The 17,602-nt window shown below is 35.3% G+C and overlaps 1 protein-coding gene across 1 annotated transcript; it reads right to left on the reverse strand.

Annotated features, from left to right (window-relative positions):
* LOC125680694 (protocadherin-11 X-linked-like) lies at window positions 1-8,810 on the reverse strand. The gene is made up of 12 exons (XM_056153445.1): window positions 8,693-8,810; window positions 4,758-4,829; window positions 3,842-4,015; window positions 3,517-3,598; window positions 3,221-3,396; window positions 2,779-2,955; window positions 2,579-2,694; window positions 2,317-2,497; window positions 1,989-2,150; window positions 1,609-1,740; window positions 592-714; window positions 1-480 (listed from the first exon to the last, which is right to left on the reverse strand). The coding sequence occupies exons 1-12, from the start codon at window positions 8,808-8,810 to the stop codon at window positions 287-289; spliced, it is 1,707 nt and encodes a 568-aa protein (XP_056009420.1). The 3' UTR covers window positions 1-286.
* Window positions 8,811-17,602: the final 8,792 nt, after the last annotated feature.

Raw genomic sequence — 17,602 nt, forward strand, 5'->3', positions numbered from 1 at the left:
GATGGGCATGTGAGTTTATTCAAAATAATAGTCAAGTAAAATGTCCTTTGTTTCCTATTGCGAAGTTTAAACATTTTAACAGCAAAGCCGCCATATTGATTCATTATAATTTGTCATCCTTTGTACAAATTGATCAAATTAAAACTTAAGACGAAAATGCAAATAAGCTTGGCATATTCCACAATCAAAGACAATAAAATGCTTGATGTTATTATTCATATCAAGGGTGTTTAATATTTCAGAGAAAACGTTAGGTTTTGATAATCGTCTTGGCGTTAGATATGCATCAGAGAAAACGTTTGGTTTTGGTAATCGTCTTGGCTTTAGAACACCACAGGTGCTTAATCATCAAGATACAAAACCCAATCACGACAAACGTAGCTAGTCCAGCGAATGTGGTCAAGATCACCAGTATGTATTTAGCGTCTGTACTCAGCCAGTCAGACGAAGACGATGATGATGTGGAGGACAATTCACTCTCTGAAAACGATTACGTCTGTTTATTCAAAGGTTACCAGAATCTGTTTAACTACATGTATTAATAATCAGCACACGAGGTACAGATCTTAAGATAATCGTTGTTGTTTTTACCTATTAACTGTACAGTTAACACTTTTGGACCCACAAGGTTCACCCCATCGTACACATATATGTACAAGTCAAACCCTGGCTCTGTAACATTGGCAACATCAGTCTCTGTGAGGATTGCTCCAGCTTTAATAACAAAAAAATCAAAATATTAAAAGTCTATAGTATCAATATATCAACATTACAACAAGAAATCTCATAATTTGGATAGTACATGTATAGTAGAAAAAAGCTGAAACAGTTATGATTATATTGATACCACAATGCTTAGTTAATAAAGTTATAATTATTTTTGGCTGAACGTGGACGTAAAAAGCAAGCATGAAATGTTTATTGTTGACATCTACTAGGTTGTGCAAATGATGTTAAGTGGAGTTCCATTTTCTGTTTTTAATGCTATGATTTATTTCCCGAAAAAAACCCCGTAATATCGGTAAATCATAGAAACAATACGTCGACGGCTTTCGATAAATGTCTACTTACTAGTGAATAGTGACTACAGAATACACAGTACAGTTATTAAATCCCTTTGAATTTTGAAAGTTTCAGCGTTTTAATCAAAACATAAGTTTCGTGTGTTTTTATTTTAACCCATAGATAAAATCTACAAAACTGCGGAAAATTCAACGAGATCTATCCGAAAGGGAATTATACCCCGTGGGTCTCAACCAAAGAGTATAACTGAAAATCTTAAGACACGAGTTTTAATATTATTTATGTTTCACTTTCTAAAATTTAGATACTACGCTAAATGTCGATGACCTTGATGTATTGGTAAATAAATGTATGCTTCTGTGATATTACATTTAACCGATGTAAGCAAACATGTACATGTATACGTGATATGTATAGAAATTCTTTCATGTGTAAATAGCAAATGGGGATTGTGGAAAACCACAGTGCACGGTAATGGTACGTGCATTACGCAATATTAACTGATATACAGATTCTATAGTCTTCCAAGAAGTATATTTTCAAAATTCATTTAGCTGTTGTGACAATCAAGGACTATAAACTTACAAGCAAATATTTTGAAGGGACATGAGGATGGTAAACATGTCATGTTGTAATACAACTGGGCCGATTCTTTGTCAGTGGACGATACGGTGAAAATGGCTGTCCCTGTGATTGTAGTTGGCGAGACACTAACACCTAAAATACAAATCATCCATCCAAGGGTTTTTTTTGCGAAAAGTTGTTAATGCATCCTGTACCTATACATTAAGGCTCCACAGCATTTGATAATCCATTATTGAAATCTGACAAAATTACTAACTGTATTCGGTACATCACAACACCTCTCATTATCGTACTATTTCTGATGTCTAATACATTGGTAAAATTGAATTCCTCTACATTCAGAAATGATATCAGTACGATTATATTATAAATTTACTCACTTGATGGAAGATTTGACATAACGGGTGGTTCGTTCTTGACAACGTATACAACGAAAGTGCTGCTCACTTTATCCTTGGTGTCTGTACAATCTATGTTCATCAAATACTCTCTAGCGGTATTGTAATCAAGGGTAGCTTGGGCTCGCAGGTAAATTGTATATGCTAAATATTGTACAGAAACATTATCCGTATTTCGAAGGAATTATTCCAAACAACACCAGTTTCATGACTATTGTAGATATCACAGAATCGGAAGAAAATTTCGCTGGTGCGATAGTAGCTATTTACATTCGTAATGAATATCCTAGTTTGTACATTTACAACTTACTTGATCTTCCTACGGAGTAATACAGATACAAGTCATTTGTAGTTGGATTGGTGCTGTTCAAGGAACACGTGACTGTGTCTCCCACTGTCGGATCAGTGACGGTCAAAACGTACAACTCCGTCTCAACCGCAAGATCCTCACTGATCTCAGTGGTGTTGGGAAGATTGTGAAAAACTGGAGGCTAAAGAAAATACAACGCTTAAAGATAGCATCCGTGTGTATAACAGTAAGTAAGTTAACTGCACTAGAATAGTAGATTTACCTGGTTTGTAACTGTCAAAGTAAACGTGGAGGTGACTGTGTTTCCACAAAGGTCCGCCACAGAAAAAGTAAATACAGCCGTCCCGACAGTCAGTGTATTCAAAGTGGTCAAGTTACCTACAAAAGCCAAAGCACACGTTTAATCCAAATTCAGACCGCATATGAAATTACATATGTATATGTTATACAATTTTATTTAACCTGAGGCAGAGTCAAAGTTGAAGGACGTGGAGCCGGGGCTTATTGACGTCAGTGTATATGTAAGGTTATCAGACGGGTCCGCGTCCGATGCTATGACGGTGATTAAAATTGTTCCCACCACAGTTTCTTCGTTTACTGAGGAAGTAGCGGGCAAAGACGAGAATGCTGGACTGTTTCCTAAGTAGATAAAAGCATTGTTATGACTAGTAATCGGTGGATATTCAATGGAGGATATTGAATCGGTGAAATATGGAAGCATCATTCTTTGGGGATGTGGGTGTGATCATATGCAATTAATTCGTTCCCCATGATAGTAATAATCAGCAAAATTCCTGTAATCAATAGATTGCAATTTGCACTTCTTAATACACACACATCTGATTCTATGAAATGAATATTCATGATATTTATATTATATAAAACAATACTTATTGAAAAATACCTGGTGACAAAGTAGCTCGAATATTGAATTCAATATTAAATGTAGCATATGCTGAAAATACTGAAGTGTTTCCCACTACCGCTGCGGCTGAATCAGAGAAGATGACATTCTCAGTGGCAGTATCTGTGCCCGAATTAGTTTTACGGTAGGATGGTATAGTGGTGCCAGAGGACGTACTTCATTTAAAAGATACAATATGCTGTATTAGGTATTGTAATCAACAAAACAACTATATTTAGCCAAAAAAATACACATTTTCTATGATATATTGGGATAATTTAAGCATGTTAACTTACAATCCGATATAGTCGCCTGTGTTTACGGATATTTGTTGTGATGCTGGAACCTGACCAGTGTATAAAGAGTTGAAATGCGAGGCTGTAATTTAAGGTTATATATCAATTTTCATAAATTTTGCCCTTTGTTCAGAGGACAAAAAGTGGCGTTATTTATTAATTAGAATCCTTGGTAAAGGCTACACTGTACACATATTTAACACATACAGTTGAGATCAAAAGCTACACTGTACACATATTTAACACATACAGTTGAGATCAAAAGCTACACTGTACACATATTTAACACATACAATTGAGATCAACTTATGATGTGGATACATACAGTCAATTTCGAAAGTGTTCTGTCCAATCAGAGTCCAGTTACTGTTGACCAATCGCCATACTTGGGCATACAATGTACCATCGGTAGTTGTAATATATACTTCCCATGCTGACACGAAACCACAGCAGTTAATCTGGTAGTCATTGTCAGCAGAATTCAAAATGATTGTTCTTCCTTAAAGTATAAAATCACGGACATGAAATGAGGATGATGCTGAGGAGGTGGAGGATGATAAAGATGGTGACGATGATAAGGATGATAATGATCGTCCTCATTTGACTGGTCGCATTCGTCTGGTAATTAGGGAACACTTGAAGATCGCAATGTAAAACAGGCACAGTTTGCACCTTTACCAAGTGTCTAGAGTGAGTGGAGAAGTCACGGGTCTTTCGGGTGATACCTTTAAAACTTACTACCCGCGTCATGCTATGCGTCAGCACGATAGAGAGCTCACTTTGCCACAGCCTTGAACGCAATACATAGGTCAAACATCGCGGCACTTCAACTACAACTGGTGTCTCAGACGTCTCAGTATGAATGCATTATTCTCATATAAGATGTAAACCAGCACAGATACTTGCAAATCACCAGTATTTGTCTCCATTCCTGACACTCTTGACATTTGTATGGAATGATGTCAAAGATAAATTCATCGCTGTACTCTTTAAATATGTCTCTACTACTTCTATATGAAATAAATGTCATCCTTCGGAAAAGTTTGTAAATATTCAAAATGTTAAAAGGAAATAATTACCGAGTTACTTTTGATTAATATAATGATTTATTAGCACGGCCATACATACACATTATATTAACAGAAGTGAGGAACATTAGCTTGATAAATCCCAACGTCAACCTCAATAAAACTCCACAAAGTTTGTTCAAAATGGACTCGTAATGCAATGAAGGTCAGTACCTGAATCTGTGTCGTATCTATTCGTTGTAGGTGTGGCACCGGAAGTCTGACCCGCTGTACAGGCCGCTCCATCTACAGTAAAAAGTATTCATATACTCAATTTACTATAGACATGTCTCATATACATGCATGCAGTATCATTTATGATTGTAATCGAGAAATTACTATGGACTTTTTTTAAAATTTCTTTCCGTTACACATGTAGAGCCCATGATTAAAATTTACTTTTATATAGACATACATGTATGGAAACCCATTAAAAGGCTTGTCAATAAGCACAATGCCAAATCGGTGCATGTGTTAATCTTTGTTCAAATAGTGACCTCAGCCCCAGGGTCTACATCAGAATTCAAGGTTTTACAAAGAAATAATGAGGAATTTTCTTAAATTCCGTAACCCTTTCTCTACCGTACCAGTCAATTTGACCCATGGCGCGTAAAACAGGACTATGGCAAAAGGAGTGCCTCTAAATCTTTAAAACTTCGGTCATAAGATGTATTATTTATATATATCATATTTTTCGGAAATTTCCCCTACTTTTTAACTATGTAAACGTTAATTAAATAGAACCATTAAATAAAAAAAAAATAAAAAAACCATTTAAAGTAAAAGAGATTTTTGCGCAAGACCATTTTCCCCCTCGATATGATTTTTTTTTTTAATTTTCCCTATGAATGCAATATTTTTTTCTTTTTGAAAACTTAAAGCATATATTCCCTGCTTTCAGTATATATAAAAAAATATTTTTTGACTTGTGTAATTAACCACCAGAGGTTTTAAGGTACAATATGTAGCTCATTACACTAGAATTTTATTTAATGACTCGTTAAAACACGTCTTATGAAATATGATGTCACCATCGAAAGATTGATACAAGCTCTCAATTATTTTATATCAATTCTTTGTGATTTTTCCCGGAATGATAAAAAAGGTGTTTTGTTTGCAAATAATCAAGATTATTTGATACATATCAAATAGTCCACAATTAATTAAGATTGGCTAATACAGTTCGTACCGTTTACGAAATAAACCTGGTTCGAACTATCTTGCCTCTTACAATTCCGCCTAACGGGGAACGAGTTAACTTTTCATTTTGCTCAAACCTTAGATTCAACACATTGGGAAAAATGATTTTCTTAATGACAATCCATTGCCATCGAGCTAATTTATTAACATCGTGCAATCGTATACGCAGCCAAACAATCCCTTTTTTTTTTTTTTTTTTTTTTTTAAGTTTCAAGATTTTTATTTATGAAACAAGACAAAAACATATACAAATATACAAAACAAATGAAATACATGTATAAGGTACAATGTGTATAAGATATGGTTATTATTTTACCATGGAATCAAAATAGATACAGTATATGTCAAACAATTGTAGTTATTAATTTACATCAACATAATTTCAAGTGACGGAATAATACTGCGCAAGAAACATATTTGGCAGTGTGTGTATAATAAAGATAAGTTTTTGGTTGTTGTTTTTCAAAAACGCCACGCTGCCACAATGAGTCCACACATATCACGACAGTTCATATCCGACTCATTGGGCAGCTCTATTAGAGGACTGACCCTCTGAATAGTGGCTTCAGATATAACACAAGTATATATAATACACAGATATACACATGTATACATACATGTGCGTGCATAGATATAATAGCAGAAGTAAAAATGTTTAAATTTTATGTTAAAAATTTTGATATAAAGAATATCTATAGATTGGATACAAAATTTTGAAAAAATTTCTGTTCTTTTGTTTTATATAAAAAGCTGAGAACTTGACAGTGCGATCTCAAGTATTCCTTGATGGAACGAATAACAAAATCACTCGTCTCATCAACCTGCACAACTCTACAATACATCTTACATTTATAAATTCTAAATGCAATAAAAGAAAGAAAATAGTTATATATCTTTATCAACTCAGTATTATCCAAATAAAACCCAACAGCAATATGTTTCCAAGTAATTGTGAAATTAATACAGGTACTTGCGACCTTCCATATATGTCGTACATTAATACAATAAAAAATAAGGTGTTTTGTGTTTTCGATTTCATTTCTACACAGTTTACACTTATTTGTTACAGTGTTGTTCCATTTGCTAATAAGGAGATTATTACTCAATAAGTTGTGTATTAGTTTATAATTAAACTCTGCTAAAGATTTGTCTTCAATGTATTTAACTTTCAATAAAAATATTGATTCCCATTCCTTTTTATCTGTTATTTGGAACTCTCTACTTAACCTTGTAAGCGAGAGTTTTTGGAATTCATGCTTTATCAAAGTAGAATAGAAAATTTTAGTTTTATGTTGCAAACATAAATTTTTATCAATATTTTTGGTTTTAATGTAGGGAATTTTAGAAAAATCATATCCGAGTTCAATTTTTTTGAAAATATGTCTTATCATCTTATACTCGCATAGCCAGTTCGTTTTCTTAGTAAGACAATCATAAATTTGTTTACCTGATTTTAATAGCCCATCCTCATTAAAAATGTCTTTAACATATAAAATTCCACTTTTTATCCAATCATCAAAACATATTGATTTACCTTTGAAGAGAAAATTTGCATTTGACCATATTGGCTGAAGAAGGAATTTTTCAGTGGAGTTAAGAGTTTGGTTTATGTTGTCTTGACAAAGGTTGAAGCAAGAAAACACCTGTTTATAAAACACTGGAAAATTTTTAAGAATGCCATAATTGTTAGTTGATGTTTCAGAAGTCAATGTCAAGATTTAAAGTTTTGCTGAAACTTTCTGCATATTTTTTAATGATATGATTACTTGTAATAAGGCGTGGAATCCACATGGCCTTTAGGGCTTTAAGTTTAGACTCTATATCGACTACACCTATCCCTCCATCTTTAATATCCCCTATCAATGTGTTCCTTTTGATTCTATCTTTTTTATTCCATAAAAAATTAAATATCAACCTATTGATATCTTTTATAAACTTAGGATCGGGTAATTCTAAAATGCTTGCAACATAAGTCAATTTTGATAAAGCCAATGAGTTAATGATTGTACATTTTCCAAATAATGATAGTTTTCTTCTCTTCCATGATTCAAATAACATTTCAATTTCGTGATATATTTTCATCCAGTTTTTATTGTAACATTCAATCTTATCTTGACCTATATACATACCTAAACATTTTACGGCTTTCTTAGTTACCTTTATTCCCTCTACTGTTTCAAGCTGGTTTCTCAGGTTTCCGAGTAAAATACATTCTGTTTTTGTGAAATTTATTTTTGACCCTAGCCAAACAATCCTTTATCAGTGCAGCAACAGGATGAAGCCAACAAAAAAAAAAGGGACAGATAGAAGCAATACCGATCGATTGGAATTTGATTTGTTTTGTCCATGGTGAAGATAACGAACTGTGACCTATCTAATTCCTATAAGCAATACAATAAAACATCTCTTCCAACAATGGAATCGTCACCACTGTCGGCGATGGGTTGCTAAACTTTGGCCTGAGTTAGGCGTTTTCTCGGCCACTTAGCGGGGAGCCTCAGCCTCAGCGATTTTTATCGTGCCACCTGTGACTCGGACCCGCGGTTTAATTTGACGACCTGTTACAACTGCGATGGGTGCTGTGGACCTTTCTATCCTGGATCCCCACGGGACTTTAGTCCGAGACTATGAGGGCAAGGCAGTGAAGCACGGCAACGTTATGGCCACCCCCTCTTTTAAATGCATGAGGTACCCATTCACCCGGTGATGGAGGTTTAATCCCGGGCGAACGCTACTAGCCTTTCTCAAGGTCAGCCTGAATAGAATCGTCACCAGTGTCGGCGATGGGTTTCCAAATTTTGGCCTGTGCTCGGCCTCTTTGTGGGGAGCGATTTTTATCGTGCCACCACACACGGACCTTTCTAACCGGGATCTCCACGGGACTGGAGCTCGAGACCAGGACGGCATACCAGCCAGGCAGTGACAACGCTGGTCCTCCCCCTCCCCAGAAGGCAGGAGGTACCTATTCAGCCGGCGATAGTCGTCTAATCTCTGACGAAGGCTACCATCCCTTCTCAAGGTCAACATGGTGAGTCGCTGCATTTATTTGATATTCCTTAATATTCACTTAGTTCAAATTCTACCGGCTGTCGTAAAGCACTCGCACAACATAGCCCATAGGGCGATACCATACTCAGCCTTAGTTTCTGTATGTATCTTCTGGCAGTCGCCATATGTAAATTCATATCCTGGTCAAGTCCTACACCACCTAGTATACCTAGCATTGCCGGTGCTCTATCATTATGTATCCCAATGGCAAACCTATGGCACAATTTTGATTGTATCTATTTGGCCAAAATGCCATTCATGATTAAAGGTACTTGGTTAACGTAGGTTTCATGACTTTTCATAGGCATGGCTAGCGAGTCGGTCAATCAAAGGGCACCAGATAGTCACATCATGCTACAAATTCCAAGGCTTGCTTACTCTTAATTCGTCTCATTCTGTAATCAGTTCATTATGTCGCGTTACTTTGTATTTATTCAATTACATGTCATACACAGATGAACCTGGATAACGTTCAGGTATACCTGATTGTGCCATGTCGGCACTGCATAGACCAGGGGCTCGGACTTCAACCTACCACGAGGTTCAATTTGCAATGTGGTCAACCACTACATTATCTCTCTAGGTTTACTTGCTAGTCATTATTGGGCCCAAGTTTCAGGGTAGGCATTGCTATTCACGGCCACTGGGGTTCACGGGTTTTTACTACGCACGATCATAATTTTAGGTACCAAGGATCTCACCGGTCAATTTACGCAGTTATTAACTTCATAGTACTTATCTATTATTATGCAATTACGTGGTATTCTTGCTATTTCAGCAATTTGCCTCTTTTTATTTTATGTAGTTTACAGATGATTCCGACGACGTACGTGACGTGGAGCGCTATATGCTATTTCGTACACACGTTCAGGTTTGTGCTAGAACCAGCGTCACAGCGTACGAGTCGCAGTATATTCTCACCTTGTCGTTCTTTAGATATTTAGCAATTTCCAAAGCACAGAGACCCTAGTTCCATATCATTAGTTGCATTTAATTGCAGTTTTTGTTTCCGATAATTGCCCACAATCTCAATTTCAGTTCGGACTTGCAGATTGTTGATCGGTTCGTTGTTGTTTATTCTCAATGTCAAGCCTAACCAAAAGTTATTGTTTGGTTAACTTTAAGTCAATCACACTCCATTCCATTTTCATGTAAATAATTGACTGGTTTTGTCTCAGATGTATTCGGCCTTGAATTTTTCTTTCCATAATTAATTCAATAGGCATTTATTGGACTTTGTATGGTTCCAGCAGTCGAGAAACCACGTCAGGAAGTGTTATGTTTTGTTATCCAACTTTTTCCGAGGAGGCGTGGCTTTGAGGGTAGAGGCTTAGGGGACCAGTTAGGGGTGTTAATGGGCTGGGTCATTTTCGTATTTTGGCTCGAGTAATCGGTCTTAATTTTAATTCTTAGCTGAGTTTGGGTTAATTCTCACTGGCTCTGGAACGTTTGAATTAGTTTTCTTTTTTGAGGAATTTCCAGTCGAAAAAGTTTGACCCATTACAGTTTATTGTTTTATCTTAGGAATCGTCGAAAATGGTATTTAGCAATGTGCCATTCTGCTATCATTACCTTAGTTTTTACGGAAGCATTTGCGACTTGTAGTTAGATCTTTTTTGACGGAATTCAGACTTCAAAATTATTCTCGAATTTTCTGCTGAAACTCTTCACAATCAATCGGAATCCTTTAGAGGTATACCAGTTTCAGTTATGGGGCGTAATTTTCCTTCAGTAGGACTGGGAGATGGTTTGCTAAATTGGTGTTTGGAAATTTTGTCCAATTTTTGCTTTCCATCATAGGAGTTATTCAGAGCTGACAAGTCTTATAGTCCGCCTGAACTGCGACCACTTTGTTGTTAATCTTACGTCACCTTTGAGATTACACATTTTGAAATGGTCATTTCAGAATTCAGTCTAATTTTGGTCAGGAATCCTAAAGATTACACATTTTGAAATGGTCATTTCAGAATTCAGTCTAATTTTGGTCAGGAATCCTGAAGTTTTAGCTATTCCCTTGAAAAATCCAGGAAATTTAAATAATTTACAACTTCATAATCACTATCAAAATGTGTCAATTCGGTGATACCAGTGACCTCTTGGTTAAGTCACCATGCATTGCTTGAGAGTACGCAAGGGGGTAGCATAGAGATAAACGCTCTCCCATAGTGCCTCCAGGGGGCCTGGGTGACGGACGAGAGTGCACGTCGCCCACCCCGCAGAATTGAGGGTGACGGACGGGAGTGCACGTCGCCCACCCCGCAGAATTGAGATGACCTTGTTAATTTATTACCTTCGAGGTTACACTTTTTGCAATGATCAACTTCAGAATTCAATCTAATTACTGGTCGAAAATCCTGAAAGTCCTAAATATTCCCACAAAAATTACAGGAAATGCAGGTAATCTTCCAGTTGAGAGCGATTACCGAAATGTGTCAATTTGGTGATAACTTGGTCTTAGTAACCATTGCTTGAGAGTGCACAGGGGGTTCGGAGAGGGGAGCGTAGAGATAAATGTTCTCCTCTAGCGCCTACGGGCCCTGGGCGACGATGAGGGTGCACGTCGCCCACCCCACTGTTTAAGTGCCTCCAATTTCAAGTATGCATGAAGAAAAAAGGAAACAAACATACAAATATAAATTTTTGTGGGGGACATTGTTCCAATGTCTGTGGCGGACTGGGGAGTGCGTTGGGGTAGTTGATCACTAATTCTGCGCCAAAACCGGCTCTCCTCCCACCTACTACTAAAGCAGGGGGCAGGTATTTCACGTGTACCCTCCAGACGACCATTAAACTAGGTCAAGGGTCAGTGGATATTCATAGAAAATACTAATTTCTTGCATAAGTTGCTAAAGTTTAATTCGTGGGGCTCTCAGCTAGTTCATAGCTGGGGCCACATCCACCTCCTACTAAGGGAGGGGATGCTACAGGCTGGTGCATGGTGCGACAACTGTAGGAGGGTCTACAAGCTTGCTTCGCACTTGCTAATTAAACCAGGTAGCACGCAGGAGACCGGTGAGATGCGCAGAGATCTCTACTTCCCTTAGAACGTGGGGACTCGTTCAGGTTCGGGCACCTATGTCCACATAGGGCCCCCTGTGTTGCCCCTACTTTGGTAGTCAAACTGACACACTGGCCGCCTCCCCAGTTCCCCACAAAAAGTTTGCATGCGACCCTTTCCACCATATATGTAAATTTGCATCCTGTTTCTGATCCAATTAATAAATATTAAACTTGTATCACTCTTGTCATTGCAGCTGCTAAGCAGCCTATTAGGGATTACAGGGCAGCCAGTTAAGCTTCGACACACCTACTGGTCTATTCAAATATTAGGTTAAGGTCACTATTCAATTCGGGTAGTAGGTCAGATGTCTTGCGGCTGGTTGTGCTGTATATTAAGTTTATTTTAGCACAATGGCTTCTCTAGGTAAATTTAACACACCCTAGGTCAGGTCATGGTCATAACGCCAATTCTTTTATTAATAGATTCTTTAGTCCAAATTTCGCTGTGATTTGGTGCATGATATGAATATCTAATAAAACATGCCTAAAAGATTCAGATATAAACATTCCAATTTTTAGAAGAAAACAAATTGTGAAAATTGAAAACGTTATTTGGTAAAACATTTTTTAAATCTACGGATAAAATCTCCAAACATGTCAGTTAGAAAAGAGATACATCGAAGAAATATATTATAAAAAGAAATTGAAAAGAAATGACCAAATTTTACCGATCTCGATCATAATTGAGAGAATTTAATAAAATTATCATATTGTTGATAATTGTATGCACTCTTGATCAATAAATTAGTTTCTTTTATAAAGTCGTATAATTTGTAAATCATTTTACATCAAAGTAATGCAGTTTTCTGATTACAATGTTCTCTTTGACTACTTTTCTATAATTCCGATCAGCCTTTCAAATTAAAAAATTCGTAATATTTCTTAATTTTGACCATTTCATTTCAATTTCTTTTTAAAATATATTTTTCTGATATATCTTTTTTCTAATTGACATGTTTTATTATTATTATTATTATTTTGGAAGATTTTATCCTTAGATTAAAAAAATATTAGCAAATAAAAAATTAGAATGTCTATCTAAGTCATTTAGGCATGTTGTCTTAGATATTCATATTTTACATCAAATCACAGCGAAATTTGGCTTCTAAAGTATCTTATTTGCAAAGAAAGTACCTTTTTTAATCATTTCGGGTTAAATCACCAAAAAAAAAAATCAATTAAAATACTTGTGAGCTGGTTTCGCTTTTTAGGTCACCTGAGTAAACTCAGGTGACCTATTGCAATTGGTTTTCGTCCGTCGTGCGTTAACAATTAAACATTTTTAACTTCTTCTTAATAACTACCAGTCCAATTCTTTTCAAATGTGGTATGAAGCATCATTGGGAAAAGGGGGAAATAAATTGTAAATTTCAGGACACTAGCACCCCTGGGGCCCTTGGGGTTGGGCAAAAACTGCCCAAAATTGTACAATATTCAAAAATCTTCTTCTCAAGAACCACACACATATAAGAAATACTAAATGCATCGTGATGTAGAGCAGGAAAGCTTCTACCAAAATTGTAAATTTTATGATCCCCGGGGTAAGGGTTCTGACCCCGGGGCGGGCCCAAACTTGTTATATAGTGTTTATGTGTAAAACACTCATTTTTTAGTGCTATTGATACTAAATTGAAAATAAATAGATATTTAGAAAGAAGAGGTAGTCCTTTACCAAAATTGTAAATTTGATGATCCCAGGGGTACGAGTTTTGGTATCAGGGTGGGGCCAAAATGTTCAATTATTAAATGAGTGAACAATAGACATTTTTAACTTCTTCTTGATAACTATCATTGCAATTCTTTTCAAATTTGTTATGAAACAAATTTGGAACAGAGGGAACATAAATTGTAAATTTCAGGATTCCTGCACCCCTCGGGCCTTTGGGGTGGGGCAAAAACTGCCCAAAATTGACCAATTTTCAAAAATATTCTCAAGAACCACACACATGTAATGAAAACTAAATGCATAGTGATATAGAACAGAAAGGCCTCTATAATAATTGTCATGATCCCCGGGGTAGGGGTTCTGACTCCAGGGCGGGGCCAAACTTGTTATATAGTGTTTATGTTTAAAACACTTGAATAACATCTTCTTTAGTGCTATTGATACTAAATTGAAACTACATGGATAGAGTAGGTAGTCTTTTACCAAAATTGTAAATTTGATTTTCCCCAGAGTAAGAGTTTTGACCTCAGGGTGGGGCCAAACTTAGTATATAGTATTTATGTGTAAGTTTGCTGAGACTGTATAAAATCTAAATGAATTTCACAGAATGAGTCCAAATTAGTCATATCTTTGATGTTTTAATGTTAATACACCGATTATTTAAAGCCTTTCATCAGTAAATGCACTTTTGAGGACAGTGAAGTTTTAAGAACACATCTTGTTTTATACTATTACTGAACATTAGCTTAGATATTCAGAAGAGTATTTTTTTTTTCTAGATTTCATAACCCATGGCATGGAAGTAGTGATACTTTTTCACTAGTATTCAGGTGACCGATAATAAACCTATTATTAAGATCGATAGCTAAAGAATTTTTTTTATGTAGAGCACTATGCGAAGTATCTTAAAAGTACTATCAAGTGCTTTAAGACGATACGCTAAACATACAAAGATCAAACTCTCCACACTATAAACATACTTAAAATACCAGATTTCTCAAACGGCGTGAAAAAAAAAAAGATGATGATAGCTAAAACACTATCGGCATAAATGTTCTAGGGAAAAATAATAAATACATATAGCCCCCACCCCACACTCCTACCCCAATCATATATCGTACATTACAAGCATGACGAAATAGGTGGGTCTATGAATCTCTTTCAAATTATACAATGCAAGATGACCCTTATGTTACATGTACCTTTAATATTATGTGGGTGTAAATATCGCAGATGAAAAGCTGTCCGTTTTATTATATGCAGACGACATAGCCTTAATAGCTAAAACACCGGAAGAATTACAATGTATGTTACAAAAACTGCACAACTGGTGCAGGCGTTGGAGAGTCCTTATAAATACTGAAAAATCCAAATGTATGCACTTTCGTAAAACTAGAACAAAAGGAACAGAGTTTGAATTCACTATTGGAACAAATACATTAGAAATAGTAGATAGCTATAAATAACTTGGAATCATATTTACTTACACTGGAAATTTTACAAAAAAATGCAGAAAATCTTGCTAAAGCTGGAGGACGGGCACTTGGAAAAATTATTTCTACAATACACAATAATAAAGAATTTGGATTCACTGCTTACGAAAAATTATTTTACTCTTGCGTTTTACCTATATTAGACTATTCGTCCAGTGTTTGGGGGTTCAAAAAATTCCAGTCAATAGATAATGTTCAAAATCGAGCCATTAGATATTTTTTGGGAGTACATCGTTTTGCGCCTTTATTGGCAATCTATGGAGATACGGGGTGGATACCCAGTCAATATCGTCGATGGATTAATATGATAAGATTTTGGAATAGAGTATTGTTATTTGACAGTGAACGCATTACTAGAAAAGTGTTTGAAATGGATTATGATATATGTAGAAACAACTGGTGTAGTGCTCTGAAAGAAATTTTGCAAAATTTGGAACTGGAAAGTTATTTTGACTCAAAATTGTTAATAGACATGAATGTTCTTCAAACAAATATGCATTACTATTACTCAAATATCTGGAAAAATGAAGTATTTAAAGTACCTAAATTACGAACTTATGTGTCTATAAAATCAACCTTTGGTCGAGAAAATTATGTAACATTGGATATGCCAAAATACTTTAGGTCAATTATGTCGCAGTTTAGATGTGGTATTTTACCTTTAAAAATAGGGACGGGAAGATATTATGGGGAACCTGCTGTTGAAAGAATATGCTCATTGTGTTCATTAAATTGTGTGGAAGACGAAATTCATTTTTACTCTATTGTCCATTGTATTCTAAACTCAGAACAACTTTGTTTGAAAACACGGGATTTGATCAAATGTCAATGTCAGATGTAGAGGTTCTTCGAATGTTAATAACAAACTACCCAAGACAATTAGCAAAATACTTGTACTCCTCCTTTTCTCTTAGACAATCTATTATATTTGGAAAAATCAACAACTGAGCTATTTATACACTATATACTTATTATACATGTATACACATGTATGTATATATGATTATAGAAAATGTTATTATGCGCAATTATTTGCATTATATATTATTATATGAACGTTTAAAGTGGCATATAGGCCCGAAGGGCCGGGTGTTTATTGATTTGTATATTGTGATAAAATTGGATGTATGAATATATGTACACATGCCACTATAATAAATAAAATTACTACTACTACTATTATCTATTTTATTTTATGTTCTCGATATCGGAAGTGGACAAGCTAATTCCCACACTCTCCCGTTAGTATCAGTCACCCCTGTTTTAAGTGACGATGTGGGTTTAAATTTTTTATATCTAAATATATGGATATCTTTGAAATATTTTTCTCGGGACCCAAAAGGGTACAATGTGTCAAATGAATATACAAATATCCCGATCCAAGTATACCCAATATTATATATGATCAGTTGAACAATATTAGGACTAATAAGATGTTTAAAATTTTGTAAAGGAGAATGCAACTGCACGTGCTGTATGACCCACAGATCTCTTCATACTAAATACCGTAACTTCACAACAGAAATTATTCCGATATTTGTAATCGGTGCGCTGCACAGCATTCTGTTATTTTTTAAAAAGTCTTAAGTAAAATTTAAAAAAAACCCACCTCAAGACAGATGATATTCAATATTTTGAAATCAGTGTATGATCAATTCTCCTTGGTATTAGTCGTGTGTAAATACAAAGGTATTGGACCACTAGTTAGTGCACTAGAGCTTTTAATGTAATTGTGTAACTGTAGCGATATGTAGATTTAGGTATAATTGGAGAAAAGGCCTTGATTTTAAATATCAAGACGATCAGATATCAATGACCTCGCCAATCATTTAAGAACTTCGGTCTACTACCCGTTGTCTAGATTCTAGTACGATACACACTTTACACGGGTTTCACTGCTTTTGTTTAATCGTATTCAATTATGTTTTGTTTTGTGGAATCATGAATAGATGATACCTTTTCACAAAGCAACCATATCAATTTGTAAAATGAAATATTTTTCCTCAGATTATCGCGCACTTACATCTGTATACATTGTATGTGTAATACGCAGAAAGTACATACACTTCTTATTGAAATATTTACGTATACAAGTACATGTATATTTACCTGTACTAATACTTCTCTAATTTTTAATGATATTATATAGATACCTATAGACGTCATATAATATAAATATATGGGATGCATGTCTATATTGTTTTTTATAGGGTGATAACAGTATACCCCGTGCTTTCACTGTTTATATAAACCCATAATACAACCTGGAGGTTTATTTCTTACAATTAATGAAAATGGAATTTAAATGCAATATACATGTACTGTAACTAAATGTGAGAAACAATTTTAAAACTGCTGAAAAATCAACATTATGAGGGATTTAAAAAATAATTCCATCATAATACAAACTATTAAACAGTAACACATTTTTTAAAAAAAAAATATCCATATCGCAATGTCATATTCATACTGCGAGTGTGAGACTAGGTGGGAAAATGATGATAAAAGAATGAACAGAGAAACTGTTGATGAGCACAAATTACTGGGGATCT

This window comes from Ostrea edulis, chromosome 2 (genome assembly GCF_947568905.1).
Source record: "Ostrea edulis chromosome 2, xbOstEdul1.1, whole genome shotgun sequence".
Classification (NCBI taxonomy): domain Eukaryota; kingdom Metazoa; phylum Mollusca; class Bivalvia; order Ostreida; family Ostreidae; genus Ostrea; species Ostrea edulis.

Coding starts and splice junctions, on each gene's coding strand:
- LOC125680694 (XM_056153445.1), bottom strand. CDS start 8,810: ATGTTGACCTTGAGAAGGGATGGTAGCCTTCGTCAGAGATTAGACGAC. Junction 4,016..4,757: donor TAGATACGACACAGATTCAG/GTACTGACCTTC, acceptor TTATACTTTAAG/GAAGAACAATCATTTTGAAT. Junction 715..1,608: donor TCCCTTCAAAATATTTGCTT/GTAAGTTTATAG, acceptor TTGTTATTAAAG/CTGGAGCAATCCTCACAGAG.